At 35.2% G+C, this 16,517-nt stretch overlaps 1 protein-coding gene across 9 annotated transcripts in view; it reads right to left on the reverse strand.

The window, feature by feature from the left end:
• Nucleotides 1-16,517, reverse strand: part of SCMH1 (Scm polycomb group protein homolog 1) — a 193,435-nt gene that overhangs the window by 125,626 nt on the left and 51,292 nt on the right. For 5 of the 9 annotated variants that reach the window (XM_060089621.1, XM_060089628.1, XM_060089619.1 and 2 more), the window contains exons 3-5: nucleotides 15,204-15,272; nucleotides 14,734-14,757; nucleotides 6,156-6,226 (exon numbers count right to left, since the gene is read on the reverse strand). In XM_060089621.1, the coding sequence (XP_059945604.1) occupies nucleotides 6,156-6,226; nucleotides 14,734-14,757; nucleotides 15,204-15,272 (164 nt within the window). Of the gene's footprint in view, nucleotides 1-6,155; nucleotides 6,227-7,135; nucleotides 7,279-13,635; nucleotides 13,832-14,733; nucleotides 14,758-15,203; nucleotides 15,273-16,517 lie in introns of those variants that run through there. The other 4 variants (XM_060089623.1, XM_060089626.1, XM_060089624.1 and 1 more) reach the window with 4 other exon arrangements.

Genomic DNA, 16,517 nt, shown 5'->3' on the forward strand with positions numbered 1-16,517 from the left:
GCTTTTAGTGCCATATCAAACCATGGCCTAATCCAAGGTCACAAAGATTACTCCTGTGTTTTCTTCTAAGAGTTTTATAGTTTTAGCTCTTATGACTATCATCCACTTGGGAGTTAATTTTTGTATATGGTGTGGAGATAGGGTCGAACTCCATTCTTTTGTTTGTGGATATCCAGTTTGTCTTTGCATTAGCTGTTGAAAATCCCACTGAATTGTCTTGGCATCCTTGTTCAAAATCAATTGAACATAAATGTAGGAGTTTATTTCTGGACTCTCAAACCAAATCCAGTGATCTATATGTCTATCTTTATGCCAGTACCACGCCGTCTTGAATACTGTAGCTTTGTAGTAAGTTTTGAAATCAAGAAATCCTCTACTTTTGTTGCCCTTTTCTGAGATTGTTCTGGCTACTCTGGGTTCTTTGTATTTCTATATGATTTTAGGATCAACTTGTCATTTTCTGCAAAATAGCCAGCTGGGACTTTGATAGGAATTACATCAAATCAATAGATAAATTTGGAGAGTATTACTATCAGTTGTGTGATTTGTCAATATTTTCTCCAAGTCTATGGCTTATATTTTCCTTCTCTTATCAGTGTCTTTTGAAGAGCAGAAACTATTAATTTTGACATTTACTTTAAATTTTTTTAAATGAATCATGCTTTTTAGGTGTTTTCTGAAGTTTTCTTTATATAAGTGTTTTGTATATTTGTTAGTTTATTCCTAAATATTAATTTTTGTTGCTTTTGTAAATGGGAGTCTCTCTTCCATTATATCTTCTATTGAGTTACTTTTAACCATTGAGTAAAATACTGGCTTTAGTTCTGAGGTATACATATTTTTTCATGTTAAGGATGTATTATTCAGTTCCTAGTTTATTTAGTGTTTTCTTGGTTTGTTTGTTTTGCTCAATAGTGTGTTGAAGTTTTTCTGTCAGATTATTTTCTGAAGTAATTGACCCATTTTACATTTTTACCAGTATTTTATGAAAGTTCCATTTATTCCACATCCTTGCCACTATTAGGTATGGTCAGTCTTTTTTTTAATGAGTGATATTTAAACAAATGTATAGAGATATCGCATTGTGATTTTACTTTGTATTTCCCTAATGAAATAATATTGACCATCAATTCACTTTTGCCACTCATTTATTTTCTTTGGTGTTTGTTCTGGTCTTTCAATCTGGATTGCTTTTATTTCTTTTATTGGCCTGGTGACATTGGTACTACAGTAATGAATAGAAGTGGTAAGGGCAGACATCCTTATCTTGTTCGTGACCTCAAGGGAAAACGTTTACTCTTTCACCATTAAGTATGCTATTACTAGATTTTTCACAGATACCCCTTAGAGTTTAGGATTTAGGAAATTGAAATTCCCTTCTATTTCTTGTTTGTTGAGAGTTTTTATTAGTAATGGACATTGGATTTTTTTAGATACTTTTTCTGCATCTATTGTGATGATCATAATTTTTCTTCATTAGTGTGTTCATATGGTGCATTATACTGATTGGTTTTTGAATGTTAAATCAACTTTGTATTATAGGAATTAAAACCCACTTGGTCATGATGAATTATTTTTATATATCGTTGGATTCAATTTCTTAAACTTTTGTAAAACTGACTCCCTTTGTTATACACCTGAAACCAACACAACATTGTAAATCAACTATATGCCAATAAAATTTTTTAAAAAATTAAAAAAATCAAAATATAGTAGCAGAAAAAGGTAAGGATGTTTGATGCTGAGAGAATAAAAATTGAAACTGAAAATCATTTTTGTTCATAATTTTTACATGTATTTTCATATGGGATGTTGCTTTGTAGTTTTCTTTCCTTTCAATGTCTTTGCCTGGTTTTGGTATCAGAGTAATGCTTACCACATAGAATGAGTTGGGAGGTATTCCTTTCTCTTAAACTTTCTGGAAGAGTCTGTGTAGAATTTGCATTACTTTTTCCTTACATGTTTGGAACAACTCACCAGCAAAGTTATCAAGACCTGGAATTTTCTTTGTGGGAAAGTTTTTAACTACAAATTCAACTTCTGTAACAGAAATAGTGCTATTCAGATTTTCTATCTTCTCGAGTGAGCTTTGGTAATTTGTGTCATTCATAAGAATTATCTGTTTCATCTAACTTGTCAAATTTTAAAGGCATAAATTTGTTCCTAATATTCCTTTACTACCCTTTTAATATACATAGAATTAATAGTGATGTTATTTCTTTCAGTTCTGGTATTAGTAATTTGTGTTTTCTTTTATTGATTAATCTATCTAGAGGTTTATTGCTTTTATTGATCATTGCAAAGAACCAGCTTTTGGTTTCAATAATTTTCTCTGTTGTTTTTGTTTTTTATTTCATTGACTTATGCTCTAATTTTTATTATTTTCTTGCTCTTTTTAAAAATTATTTTTGAAAAATAATTATTTTTATTATTAACTTTCTCTTTTTTTCCCCTAGTTTTTTTTTTTTTTTTTTTTGCGTTATGTGGGCCTCTCACTGTTGTGGCCTCTCCCGTTGCAGAGAACAGGCTCCGGACGCGCAGGCTCAGCGACCATGGCTCACGGGCCCAGCCGCTGTGCGGCATGTGGGATCTTCCCAGACCGGGGCATGAACCCGTGTCCCCTGCATTTGCAGGCGGCCTCTCAACCACTGCGCCACCAGGGAAGCCCTTTCCCTCGTTTTTTAAAGTGGAAGGTGAGGTCACTAAATTAAACTTCTCTTCTAATATAGGCGTTTAGTGCTACAAGTTTCCCTCAAAGTACTGCTTTAGCAGTGTCCCAGATTCTGAAATGCTCTGCTTTCATTTCGTTTAGTTGAAAATACTTTCTAATGTCCCTTTTTGTGTTTCTAAATATCCATGAGGTGTTTAGAAATGTGTTAGTTTCCAAATATTTGGAGATTTTCTAGGTAACTTTCTGCTATTGATTTTTAATTTAATTCCAATGTAATCAAAGAACATACTTTGTATTACTTAAATCCTTTTAAATTTATCAAGCCTTATTTTATGGTCTAGAATATGGTCTAACCTGGTAAATGCTCTGTATGCACTTGAAAAGAATGTACATTCTGTTACTGGGGAGTGTTCTATATATGTCAATTAGGTTAAGTTGGCTGATAGCATTGCTCAAGTCTACTATATACTTGCTGATTTTCTATTTGTTCTTTAATTATAGAGAGCCCTACAGACAAATTTTAGATTTATCTCTCCTTATAGTTCTATCATTTTTTGCTTCATGTAAGGACTGTGTGACCCCTTTTCATGATGAAATTACTGTATTTATACCTGATAATATCCTTTGCCTCTGGAATATACTTTGACATTAATATGCCATTTCAGCCATATTATGGCTTAATGTCAGCATGGTAAAATTTTCCATTCTTTTACTTTTAAACTATTTGTGTCTTTACATTTAAAGCATAATTTCTTGCAGGCAGTATATAATTGGGTCTTACTTTTTATCCAATGTGACAATCTCAGCTTGCTAACTGGGCCATTTTAGACCATTTATCATTAGATTATTGATATGGCTGGACTTAAATTCACCATCTTGCTATTTGTTTTCTATTATTTTAGTGGTTGCTTTGGGGTTTAGAGTAAACATATTTAAATTATCAGTCTATCTTCAAGTAATTTTATACTACTTCATGCATAAGAATTTTATAATAGTATACTTAAGATTTCTCCCCTCTTGGCTTTTATGCTATTGTTATTATACATTTTACTAATACATGTTATCACGTCTACAACACAATGTTATTATCATTGTTTATACAGTCAATTATCTTTACAGAGACTTAATAAGAACATCTTAAGTATTTACCCTTGTAATTATAATTTCTAGTAACTTTCATTCCTTTGTGTAGATCTGTAATTCTATCTGGTAACATTTTCCTTCTGCAAGATGGACTTCATTTAACATTTCTTACAGTGAGTCTGCTAGTGATGAATTCCTTCAGTTTTTGTGTGTCTGAAAGCATCTCTATTTGGCTTTCATTTTTGGAAGATATTTTTGCTGGATATAGAATTCTGGGTTGACAGTTTTTCTTCTGACACTTTGAAGACGTTACTCAACTTTCTTCTTGTTTGCATTGTTTATGACAAGAAAATATGTCATTCTTATCTTGGTTCCCCTGTATATAAGGCGTCTTTTTTTCTCTGGCTGCTTTTAAGATGTTCTCTATCCCTAGTTTTGATAATTTATGACATGCCTTAGTATAGTTTTCTTCTTGTTTCTTTTTTTTAGGGGATCATTTAGCTTCTTGAATCTGTGGATTTACAGTTTTCCTCAATTGTGGAAAATTTTTTGCCCTTTTATATTCAAGTACTTTTTCAGTCCCCCATCTCTTCTCTCCTTTGGGCACTCCAATTACACGGTCTATGAAGTTATCCCATGCCTCACTGATCTCTTTTTCATCTTTTTAAAATTCTTTTTTCTCTTTGTGTTTCATTTTGGATATCTTCTATTGCTACGTTTTCACATTTATTAATCTTGTTTTCTACCATTAACTGTTTCCCATCTAGTGTATTTTTTATTTTGCACATAGTGGTTCAATGTGAGTCTTTTTATATCTTCCATGTCTCTGCTTAACTTTCAACCATATGGAACATAATTAAAATAATTGTTTTAATGTTTTTATCTGCTATTCTAAGATTTGTATAGGTTCTGTTTCAATTGATTGACTATTCTGTTCATTATTAGTTATGCTTTCCTGCCTCCTTACATGCTTGATTATCTTTGACTGGATGCCAGACATTGTGACTTTTACCTGTTAGGTGCTGGATATTTTTGCATTCCCTTCTTGTGCTGTGTTCCTAGATGCAGTTACGTTACTTGGAAATAATTTGATCATTTTGAGTCTTGCTTTTAGTTTGTTAGGCAGGTTCAGAGCATGCTAATCCTGAGGCTAATCATTTCCCACTACTGAGCAGGATCTTCCCATGTATTCCACCCAATGCCACATGAATTATGAGATTTTCCAGTCTAGCTGGTGGGATCAGGTACTATTCCCAGTCCTGTGTGAACACCAGGCTCTAACATTTTACTATCCTTCTAATCCTTTCAGACGGTTTTTCCCTTGGCTTGGTTGCTCACATGCATATACTGAACAACAGTACTTTGATGAACACTTGAAGTGGGGTTTCTACAGTTTTCTTTCTGTGCAGCTTTCTCCTCTCTGGTACTCTGTTCTGAAAATTCTAGTTTCCCTGGGCTCTCAGTTCCATCTCCTAAACTTAGGGAATCTCCCAGGCTCAACCTGGGTTCCCCTTCCCTGGGCCATGGTCTCAAAACTATCTTAAGGCACTAAATATAAGGGGGCTCAACTCATTTGTTTTCCATCTCCCAGAGATCACTGTGCTTGGCTGCCTGATCTTCAGTAACTTGAAAACCATTATTTAATATATTTTGTCTTTTTAAATCATTTCAGGTGGGAGTATGAATTTAGTCCCTGTTATTTCAAATGAGCAAAAGTCCTAAATTTGTACTTTTATTTATTTTATTTAGAGCATAGACAAAATTAAAATTCAAAGTGAAACACTGACAGTTTGTGGAAATAACGATTGAATACTACAGGGAGGGAGATATAAACAACTTCCTGATGCGTAGCTCTATTTAGCAACAGTACACTTCTTTGTTTACTAGTCTTATCACGTACTGATATAGTCAACATCATCTGTACATTGTATGGGGCACTTAATCCTATGTAGGAAGCTCTGAATGTCCTCTGATGAGGTCCTAACACACTCCCCAATGGGATTCAGTGCCAGTATTCTTATGGAAAGATAAGGATTGTGGCAGGGGAGTTGAATACAGAGATGATAATACTGCTCCACTTTCAAGACTTGTCTAAGGGCTATAACTCTGTTTCCTATCTGCCTGAACTAATAGCTGCAGTAAAAATTAGCGACTGTTTTCAGTAACACAGAATAGCCTCAAGGAGGTGAAGAGATGGAGAAGGTGTTACTTGGGATGAAGTCGGGGAGAATGTCTAAAACTCACAGTGAGTTTTGAGTCTTGAGTTGTATTCTTCCCACAGAAGTTTATTCTGGGGACTTCAGGTGAGAAGCCCAAGGGCTCCCACGTCATGTTTTGCTTGTTTAAGGACCAGAAAAGACTACTTGCCTCCCACCTACTAAAGATGTTGAGAATCAATTACCTGCTTGAAGCAATGGACAGGCGCTGGGACTGAACATGTTTCTTTTAGGTATTTGTCCCAGGTAAAATGACCTGTAAAGGAAATAGAAATCTCTATCACAGTCAACCTCCTAAAAAATGCTTTCAGGTTGTAACCTACACTAAACATTAGGCTATTTTCAGATTCGTCTGGAACATAAGAAAACTTATTTTGCCCTGTTTGGGCTCAAAGGAGTATTAAGGGGAAGAATCAAGGTGATCTGAGTGGATCATTTTAGATCAATGTTTTTAAATCATGGTCTAAGATGACCTGAGGTGTTTTTCATGTTAGTCCCTAAAGTGATCCAGAATGCTAGAGCAAGTCATACCAGTGTCTCAAAGAAGTATCCAGGAAGCTCATGGAAAACAGAAGAGGCAGAAAGTGGGTGAGGAGATTCCTTCTGAACAATCTGACTCCTGTAAAGGTTCCTTATTGCCATCAAATGATTGCTTTTAACACCTAATGTGGTTGAATCCTACCGTCTCAGCTCAGAAAGAATAAAGAAGAGACTATCTTGAGACATTGGGTAAGAGGAGTTGTCGAGGGCAGGAAAAGCCAGAATGAGTGAGATTATACTTGAATCCTCACTCTAAAAACTGTTTCTCTCTCACCCACCCCTAACCCATTCCTATCCCTGCCACTGTCGCATTGCTCTGAGGTGCAAAATGAAAAAGATCTGTTAATTTAGAGAAAAGTAGATCCTCAGAAGCATTTCTGATGACAGTAACTAAGAATAGGTTGGTAAATTTACAGAATCTTTTAGCCTCTTGAAGTGGCCTTAGGGCCTCTCAAAGTTTGAGAAACACTGTGCTAGAGAAACAACCTTTAAGGTGACACTTATTGGGGTCAGGGAAAACATTTTAAGGGATAGGCTATTAAAGACATATCTTACTGGACCACAAAAGATTACCAAGTTCTTTATTAAAGGTTAAATCAATTACGAATCTCCCTCTAATACCCACCTAGAGGTGACCCCATGATGGAGCAGGGAAGGTCCCAGAGACTCTCACAAGCTAAAACACTGTAGCAAACCAGCATTTCTTGAAGCTTCCTCTGCAGTGGAGCAGCACAGGGCCCCTTTGGGCCATGCAAAAAGCACTAGATGCTGGGAATAAAAATGAGTCACTGAATGATGAAATCTAAATCACTCCAAAGATGATGCCAAGACTTTATTGACTTTATAGCTTCTGTTTAAAAACTGGTTCCTTTCCCACCATCCTAACCAAGCCAAATAGATTTGGCCAGAAATCACAGTCAGTTCTGAACTATTTCATGCACTGGCCAATGATTAATCATCTTGAATAAACAGTTAGCCCATAGGGTAAATGAGATGGGTATTTCCTGGAGTCAAGATTTAAAGAGCTTATCAGAATTTAATGAAGCGTTTGCTCTTAGCTGAGATGGCTCTAAAGCAAAGACTGAATACTTTCATCACTATTGGCTGTTAGAAAAAGAAAACATTAACAATTATTTTTCCATTCTTACAAATAAATAAGTCAAACAGTAAGTCTTGGATTTGACTAGACTGCAGCTCTTGAACTCTAGCATCTATAGCAGCACTGCCCACTAAAACTTTCTGTGATAATAGAAATGTTCTGTATCTGTGCTGACCAATAAGGTAGCCACTAGACACATGTCACTACTGAACACTTGAAATGTGGCTAGTGTGAGTGAGGAATTAAATTTTAAATGTTATTTAATTTTAACTAATTTAAATTTAAATACCTACATGTGGGTAACAGCTACTGTATAAGGAAAGTGTAGGAAGAGGTTTGGTCAGTCCTGGGTTGCTTGTATAAGTTTGTGTTCTGACCAAAAGCATCCAAAAAACTTTGGCTTTAGGAATTATAGCAGCATCGGGATACCAAAATAATTAGGGTATGAATTATAGTTCTCTATTACACGTATCAATTATGGTAACCAATCCCTATTATATAGGTAAGAAACCTCCCATCTTCTACCATTTAGGGAGCACCGTATTAACAACTGAATGAAAAGGAATCTCTTTGTTAAAAGCAGTTCACCCACTGTTGAGGGTTCACTTGACTGAACCATACCTAGATTGGTATTTTTCTTAAATTTGACTGCTTAGGCTATTTATAGCTTAGTCCCTTATTATCAGGTAAATTGCCAAATAATTTTTATTGACTCAATAAGAATATCTGAGCACCTATTTTAGTGTCCCATAATGAAGCCAAACATGTCTACCACATCACCAAGCACTAAAATATCACAAAAGAAATAGGACAGGCAATAAAATATAGATCAGGGGTTGGCAAACTTTCTGTAAAGGGCAGACAGAAAAAATTTTATGCTTTTTGGGCCATTCAGTCTCTGTCACAAATACTCAACCTGTACATTGCTGCATGAAAACAGCCATAGACAATATGTAATTGAATGAGCATGGATGCGTTCCACTAAAACTTTATTTATAAAAACTGGCAGTGGGTTGCATTTGGCCCCCAAATAGTTCTTTGCCAACCCCTAAGATATAATATTAATTCTCAAATGCTACTTACCATCAAAATCTCCTAAATAATTTTTCTTTAAATACAGTTCTGAGACCCATCTTCAGAGGTCCTCATTCAGTAGTCTCTGAGTGTGGTCTGAGAATCTGTATTTTCAAAGGCTCCCTACGTAGTACTGATTAACTTCTATGCCTAGAAACTAATAGTGTAATTGAAAGAATGATATTGAGAGTCAGAAGATGCTGGTTAAAGTCTTGTTTCTATAACTAACCATCTTGAATAAATTACTTAATCCTTCCAAGCATCAGTTTACTCATCTGAAAGACAGAGACAATATCCCACAAGATTGTACACACACTCATTCATTCAATAAATATTTATTAAACTCCTTCTAAGTGCAAAAGCACTGTGTTAAATGTTAGGGGAACAAGATAGACATGGTTCCAAAATTCATGGAGCCTGCAGTTTAGAGATAAACAGAAGTATTAAATAAATAATAACACAAATAATCTGGCACAATTAGATAAATTTAAGTTAGTGAGGTAGTACAGGTTGCCCTGAGAATGCAGAACAGGGAAATCTAATCCATACTTGGGTCAAGGATTATTGTGAAGATTAACATTATTAACTAATATTTTATAATTTACAGAGTGATTTCAATTATTCATTCAACTGATGTTTGAGTATCCTCTATGTGCCAGACATTTTTTCTAAGTACTAGGATAAGGCAGGAGGTCCCTACCCTCATGCAATTTACATTCTGGTGCATGATGAGGGACAATTAATACACAAACAACTAAATAAGGTAATAAGTGATAAGTACTTGAAGGAAATAAAATAATGCGATGTGACAGATAGAGACTGGGAACCATCTTAGTTGGTGAAGTTATGGACAGATGCTCTACACAGAAACATCTGAGCTGACACCTTACAGGTGAGAGCAAGCCAGTCATCTCATTTGTATTGCTGAATAATGCTTATGAAAGTGTTTTATAAACTATAACAAACATACCACATGATAGTTACATTTATTATTAGGAAATAAGATCCCTGCCCTGAAGAGACTTACAAACTGCATAGAAGTACCTTAAAAAATTAGAAGTCTCCTAAAATGTAAAGCACAAGAGATCCACCAGCTGAATGCATTAATCCCTTTCTCTAATATTTATTCATTCAACAAATATTTATTGTGCAACTACTACTATATGCCAAGCCCAGTTCTAGGCACAGGTGATACAGTGAAGAACAAAACAGCCAAAATCTCTGCCCACATGGAGCTTACATTCTAAGGGGGAAGAGAGACAATAAATAAATGAACAAATAAATACAATTCAATTGGTCCAGAAGGTAACAGGGACACCAGATAATAACTGTACAGTTTCTGGCCCTTTTCAAATAAAGAAAAAATAAAGCAAGGTAAGAGGGAAAAAGAGTGCTGAGAGTGTGTGTGCTGTTTTAAGCAGGATGGTCAAGAAAGGCATCTTGATGAGGTGATATAAAAGCTGAGATGTGAATGGTCCCTCTATCCTCTGCTTAAATAATTCCAATGATGAGAAACTCATTATTTGGCTATGGTTCAATAGCACAAATGGACAGATTTTAACCGTTAGAATCAGCCAAAGTCTGCCTTCTTCTAACCTTTACCCACTGGTCCTAGACATAATATATCTAATCCCCTAAATATGTCCCAAATCCCTCAACTGCTCCTAATTTAACATGGTTATGTCAGGCACCTCCATTCATGCTGGCTATTGTTCTGTCCACATTCCTCTACAAGAACTCTACTTTGTTCCACCTAAAGTGTGGAACCCCAATTCTTAAGAGCAGTAAAGACAATCATAGTCTTTAGACCAGAAATTGGACTCAAGATTACTGCCTGAAAAGTGTTCCATTGTTTATGTGCACCACAATTTACATAACAAAAGTATTTGTTAAATACTGTTGATGGTCATTTAAGTGTTTTCTAATTTTTGATGTGTATCTTTGTGTACATATCTTTAACACCTTTAAGATTATGTCCTTAGGGCAAATTCCTAAGAGTGGGATTAATGGTCAAGGAGTATGCACATTTTATGTTTTGATACAACAGAATTCCTACCAATAGTGCATCAGAGTATGTTTCTTATATCCTTGCTAAAACTGTTTTAACAATTTCTATAATTTTGATAATCTTATCAGTGCAAACACAAAACACTGTTACAGTTATATTTGCAACTCTTTGACTATACTAATACAGTTGAAGATCTTTTTAGCCTTATTAGTTTATATTCTGTTTTTGCCATTTTTCACTGAGGTATTCTTTTGTTTTCTCAGATTCTAAGAGTTCTTTGTACACTGAAGATATATTAGTCCTTTGTCATATATCTTGAAGACACTTGTCTCAGTCTGATAGGATTTGCCCTTAAATTTCTCAGTCTTTCATTTTATGACTTCTTGATTTCATATCATGCTTTCCTCACTTCAGTATTATAAAAATAGTAACCCATGCTTTCTTCTAGGATTTCTAGTTTCATTTTTTTACATTTAAATGTTTGATCTATTTGGAATTTATTTTGTGAGACAAATGAGGCAAAGATGCAGCTTTCCTTTTCACTTTTGTTCAATAAATGTGCTTCAACTTCACTTACTGAACAAATCATCTTCTCCGACTGATTTGAAATGTCACCTTGATTATACATGAATTTCTTATATACACTTGGATCTATTTCTAGACTCTGTATTCTGTTCCTCTCATCAGTTACTCTCTTCCAGCACCAGGAGCACTTTGTTTCATATAATTTTGCAATCAATTTAAATAGAGCAAGTCCTTTTCATAACCCTTAACCCTAGGTTTTCTTGGCACTTTCAAATGATTACTAAGTTTTGGCATATCCAGCACTAATAAAACCCAGTTATTCTAAAATGTCCAAAGCTAAGTTTATAAGATACACAGTAGTTCATTCTTAAAACACGGTCCATAGGCCTTTTAGTTCAATAGCTTGACGTTTTTTTAATGGATCATCTAAAGATAAAACACCAAGCCAAAAAAAGATTTTTTACTTTACCTGTCTTCCCAAAACAGATCCCACCATTCCCAACCTCCTGTAACATTCTATTCACACTTTTATTTCCATACTCTCTACATCATATTATCATAATTATTTATGTAAGCTCTTTATGGATTGAGGGTATCTTTTATGAACCTTTAAAAATCTTCACTGTTTAACCCAGTGCCTGAAACTTAATAGAGGCGCCATAAAAGTTTGAAAAGTGAGTGAATGAAAAGAAGCAAACCAGTAAGAGTCCTACTCTTTTCTGGACTAGTAACATCACATCACATCTGGGAAATTAAATGTTCTGGGAACTATACTTTGAGAGGGATAGAACAAAGCAAAGCCTAAATGGTGACCTAAGTGATGAAGAGACACAAAACCATGTCACATGAGGACCAGCTGAAGGAATAATGAACATTTAGCATGAATAAGAAAGCAAAGTCTCAGAGCCATTTCTTCATCCATCCATCCAACAAATATTTATACTGTGTATCAAAGCACTGTGCTGGAGATACAACCATGATCAAAATACTGTTCTTGCCCTCATAGAGCTTCAATCTATTGAGGGATAGAGATTAAACAGCCGGCTGTAATAAACTGGGATAAGTGCTACCCTTGGAGATGGAGTGTGCTATAGGAGGTTTGTGGAAGGATTCCCACAGGAAGTAACCGCTAAGCTTCTGGTTAAAGTGTAAAAGGATAAGCAGGGAGTCAGCCAAAGAGAGAGGGAATTCTTTTGTTGTTGTTGTTTCAGACAGAAAGAAAAGCATGTATGGAGGCCCAGAAGTGAGAAAAAGCAGTTTTAAACCTGAATCTTTTGGTATGGCTACTGGGTAGATAAAGATAGTTTAGAAAAGAGGTTGTCGATAAGAGCAGTGTTCAGGTTTCGGAGAGTCTCATATACCACACTACTGAGAAGAGGAAGCACAAAAGGGTTTGTGGGAGGAGTCACTCTGTCTGCAGTGTGAAGAATGGATTTGAGGAGGGTAAGGCTGCAGGCAGACGACTAGTTAGGAAGATTTTCTAATAATCTAGGTGTGAGGTGATGGTTGCTTGAACTAGGAAAAGTAACAGAGTGGCAGTGAGAAAGCAGTCCTTAGAGCTGCTTTCAAATAACTAGAGGCCAGTGAGTGAAAAACTGGCTAAACCTATACCGTAAGGCTTTAAAAGTTATAGGAAGGACTAACAGAATTGATAAAGAAACAGATTTTGGCCCAATAAATATTTGTCTAAATATGAAGTGAGCTGCTTGGGGAGTTTAAGACAAGACATTTTACAAGAAATACAAAATGCTGGATTTTGAAATGCTGCGTCCAGTTGGATTATTTTAAGGCCTCTTCCAAACTCTGAGATTGTAAAAATCTACTGAATTATCTTTCAGTTTGGTATTTGGGACTACTCTCTATGCTTGATGGACAAAATGAAATATGCAAAATTAACTTACCAGAGGCTATGCCTGGCTGTGCTACCTCTACACTCACAAGGAAAGACATACTTTCAAATTTTAGTATCACTTAATGTACTTCATGTTAAGTTGAGTATCCACTTTTCACAATTCCCTGTCAACAGAACAGGTTGCTCACAACATACCTTAAATGTCACTGAACTAGAATTGTTATTATCGTTCACATTAGCAACAAACCCCCAAACAGCAGCAGCTATCACTGAGTGCCTTCTGTTTGCCTGCACCATGCCATACTATGTTCAGTATTTCCCCTGTTAATTATAACCTGAAAAGTAGGTTTAAGTAAGATGGGTTTTATTTAGGCTCAGAAAGATTAAGCATTTTTCCTGAAGTCACAAAACTGGTAAGTGGGGAAAAGGAATTTGAACCAAGGCCTGTCTGATTCTTATGTCCATGCTTTTTACCACACACCAGTACCTTAGAAAGCTTGAGCAAAGTTTTAAGGAATAATAAAAAGTGACTATCATTTATTGTTTATCAAGTGTCAGGCCCTTTACCTGCATTATTTCATTTCATTCATTTCTTCAGCTCATATTCATAGAATGCTTCACTTCAAAGAATGTCACAAGATTTGACTTAAAGTCTGAGGATAGTCGCTGAACAAATGAAAATAATAATCCTCCAAAGTTGAAAAGTATTTGAGTTTTTAAGATGTTTTCACATCCATTAGCTCATGTAATCTTCTTAACAACCCTGTGAAGTAGGTAGAATGGGATTATTATCCCCATTTACAAATCAGAAAACCAAGGATTAGTGTCACAAAGTTACTAAGTGGCAAAGTTGGCTTTCCTAGTCCAGTGTTCTACTACTTTACATTACCTTCTTTGTCAGTGGGCAATGAAAGGAATATGTTACTGGAAGAAAAGGAAAGAGGGAGCAAACAGAAAATGATAATAATAGGGCTGAACACAGGAAGTTGCAATAACAAAATATATAACAATACTTCAACAAAAATTAATGAAGGTATCAGGATATTAATATTTAAGGAACATGCAGAATTTTAAATGACTCTAAGAAGTTAAGACTGACATTTATATAGGAACCCTGAAAGCTGATTGAGAAATATTAACATCAGTTTCATTTCTAAAATCCTAGTGTGGAAGTACACTATTCAGGGATGAAAACCAAATGCAGTATCAGTCTGACTCCTGTTGTTTGATATTTTAATATTTCAGTTTTTATGTAGTTAAAAAATTTAGAAAATCTTTAGGTTTAATTTCAGTTCAATATATCTCATGAATAATTTCTTTCGGGAAAATCCCAACAAATTCTGATTTATGGACAATGGGGGTTTGTTTTAGTTCTGGATTTAGTGAATTAAGAAGTAACTTCCAGTTTGGTTCAGTTCCCATTCCTTCTTGTACTCATGTAATTAACCACCTCTCTCCCTTTTTGTTAGCATGGTCTGTGGCCTCCTGATAAGGAGAGTTTGTCATGACAGCAAAGATGAATTACGTGGGCTTATTAGGCAGACAAGAGCACAGGATTCACTAGTTCATGAGACAGAGACACATGGAATTCTTTACCTAGTTACAATCTAATCCCTGGCTTAGTAATTCCCCATATTTAACAGAAACACACAAAAAATATCTTACCTAGCTCCAGGATGTCAGTAGCTTCTATTAAAGAAAAAAACGTTACAGCATAAGTCATCATGACAAACACACCAAAATGACAGAACAGTGAAGTTCTGGGGTAAAATGAGGGCTTGAGAGTTTGTGTAGTTCAATTCTCTCATTTTAAAAGATACTCAGTTCATTACTAGTAGTTATGGAAGTACACCACCCAATTCTGCCTTACTCTTAAAAATGATGGAAATCCAGAGAGGCTAAACAACTGTTCCTAAAGCTATGAAGCTAATTTGAGATTGCCTGGACTCAGAATCTAAATTTCCTGATTTCACACTCAAAACAAAGCATATTGCGTTTGACAGGTACCTCTACAAACTATATTTGCTTGTGCTTTAACCAGTGAGTTCTTGGTACACTCAGACCTCTAAAAACAAAGGTTTTATGGTAAGAGATGTCAAATTAAATTTTTCCATGCTAAATAGAGTTATTCTTACCTTGATATTGGGATGCTGACTCTGATAGGTGACCATATTTATGTTTTCTAACATCATTCCAGTCTATTACTGCAGGAAGAGAGAAAACAGTCATGTAGAAAGAAAGTACAAGATTCAATACTTCTCCAATTCAGCAGTATGTTGCAATAAAATAATCAACTTCTGAGATTCTAGTCTAAGGAAATAATCCAAAATACAGAAAGAGGTTTTATTTAAAAAGCTTTAATACTGTTTATAATAACAAAAAAAATGGGGTGGAGGGGGCACCTAAATGTTCAAAACAGAAGACTGATTAGGATACTGCAATACATCTGTCACTTGACAAAAGTATTTTGCAGCTGTTACATTTTTACAAAGCCTAAACAATAAAATGGGAAAATGTTTAAGTTATAACATTATCTGGTAAAATATGGGATCAAAAATTATGTTCAAGGAATAATCACAATTATGTAAAAAACTGAAACCAAATAACGCCTATGTTATGGACTGAATTGTGTCCCCCCCAAAATTCATATTGAAGTCCTCATTCCTCAGTACCTCAGAACGTGACTGTATTTGGAGGTAGGGTCTATAAAGAAGTAATTAAGTTAAAATGAGATCTAAATTTAGGGTGGTCCCTAATCCAATATGACTGGTGTCCTCATAAGAAGAGGAAATTTGGACAGAGACAATGATAGAGAAAAGACTACGTGTAGACATAGGGAGAAGGCAGACATTTACAAGCTGAAGAGAAAAAACCAACCCTGCTGAAACCCTGATCTTGGACTTGTAGCCTCCAGAACTTTAAGAAAATAAATTTCTGTTGTTTAAATGATCCAATCTGTAGTCTTTGTTATGGAAGGTCTAGCAAACTTAACACAACCCTAAAAAGTTATCTCCAGGAAAAGAAAAAACAGAAGTAAATGCAGCAAATATAAACAAATGGTTATCTTTGGATGGTGGTACTGTTTTTCTCCCCTTTCTAACCTCAAATATTTTCAAATTTTCTATACAGAGTATGTATTACTTCTATAATGGAAATACCTTTTCCTGTTTGAAAATTTAGATTCACCTACTGACCCCACCACTTTCTCACCATTATTTACCCATCATGTTTTCACTTCTCTTCTTACCCAGCTCAGTTTCCATGGTTCCTCACTAAAATCACTCCATGGCAAATACTCTTAACTCTTTCTCACCTCTTTTTTTTTTTTTTTTTTTTTTTTTTTGGTGAAACTTGCCTCGTAAAGCCTCAACCCTAACTCTGGTTAAAACCACTTATCCACCTGTATCATGCCTAGCCCAATTGCTCACGAGTGCTAAAGAAAAACAAAT

Source organism: Mesoplodon densirostris, chromosome 2, assembly GCF_025265405.1.
Source record: "Mesoplodon densirostris isolate mMesDen1 chromosome 2, mMesDen1 primary haplotype, whole genome shotgun sequence".
Lineage (NCBI taxonomy): Eukaryota > Metazoa > Chordata > Mammalia > Artiodactyla > Ziphiidae > Mesoplodon > Mesoplodon densirostris.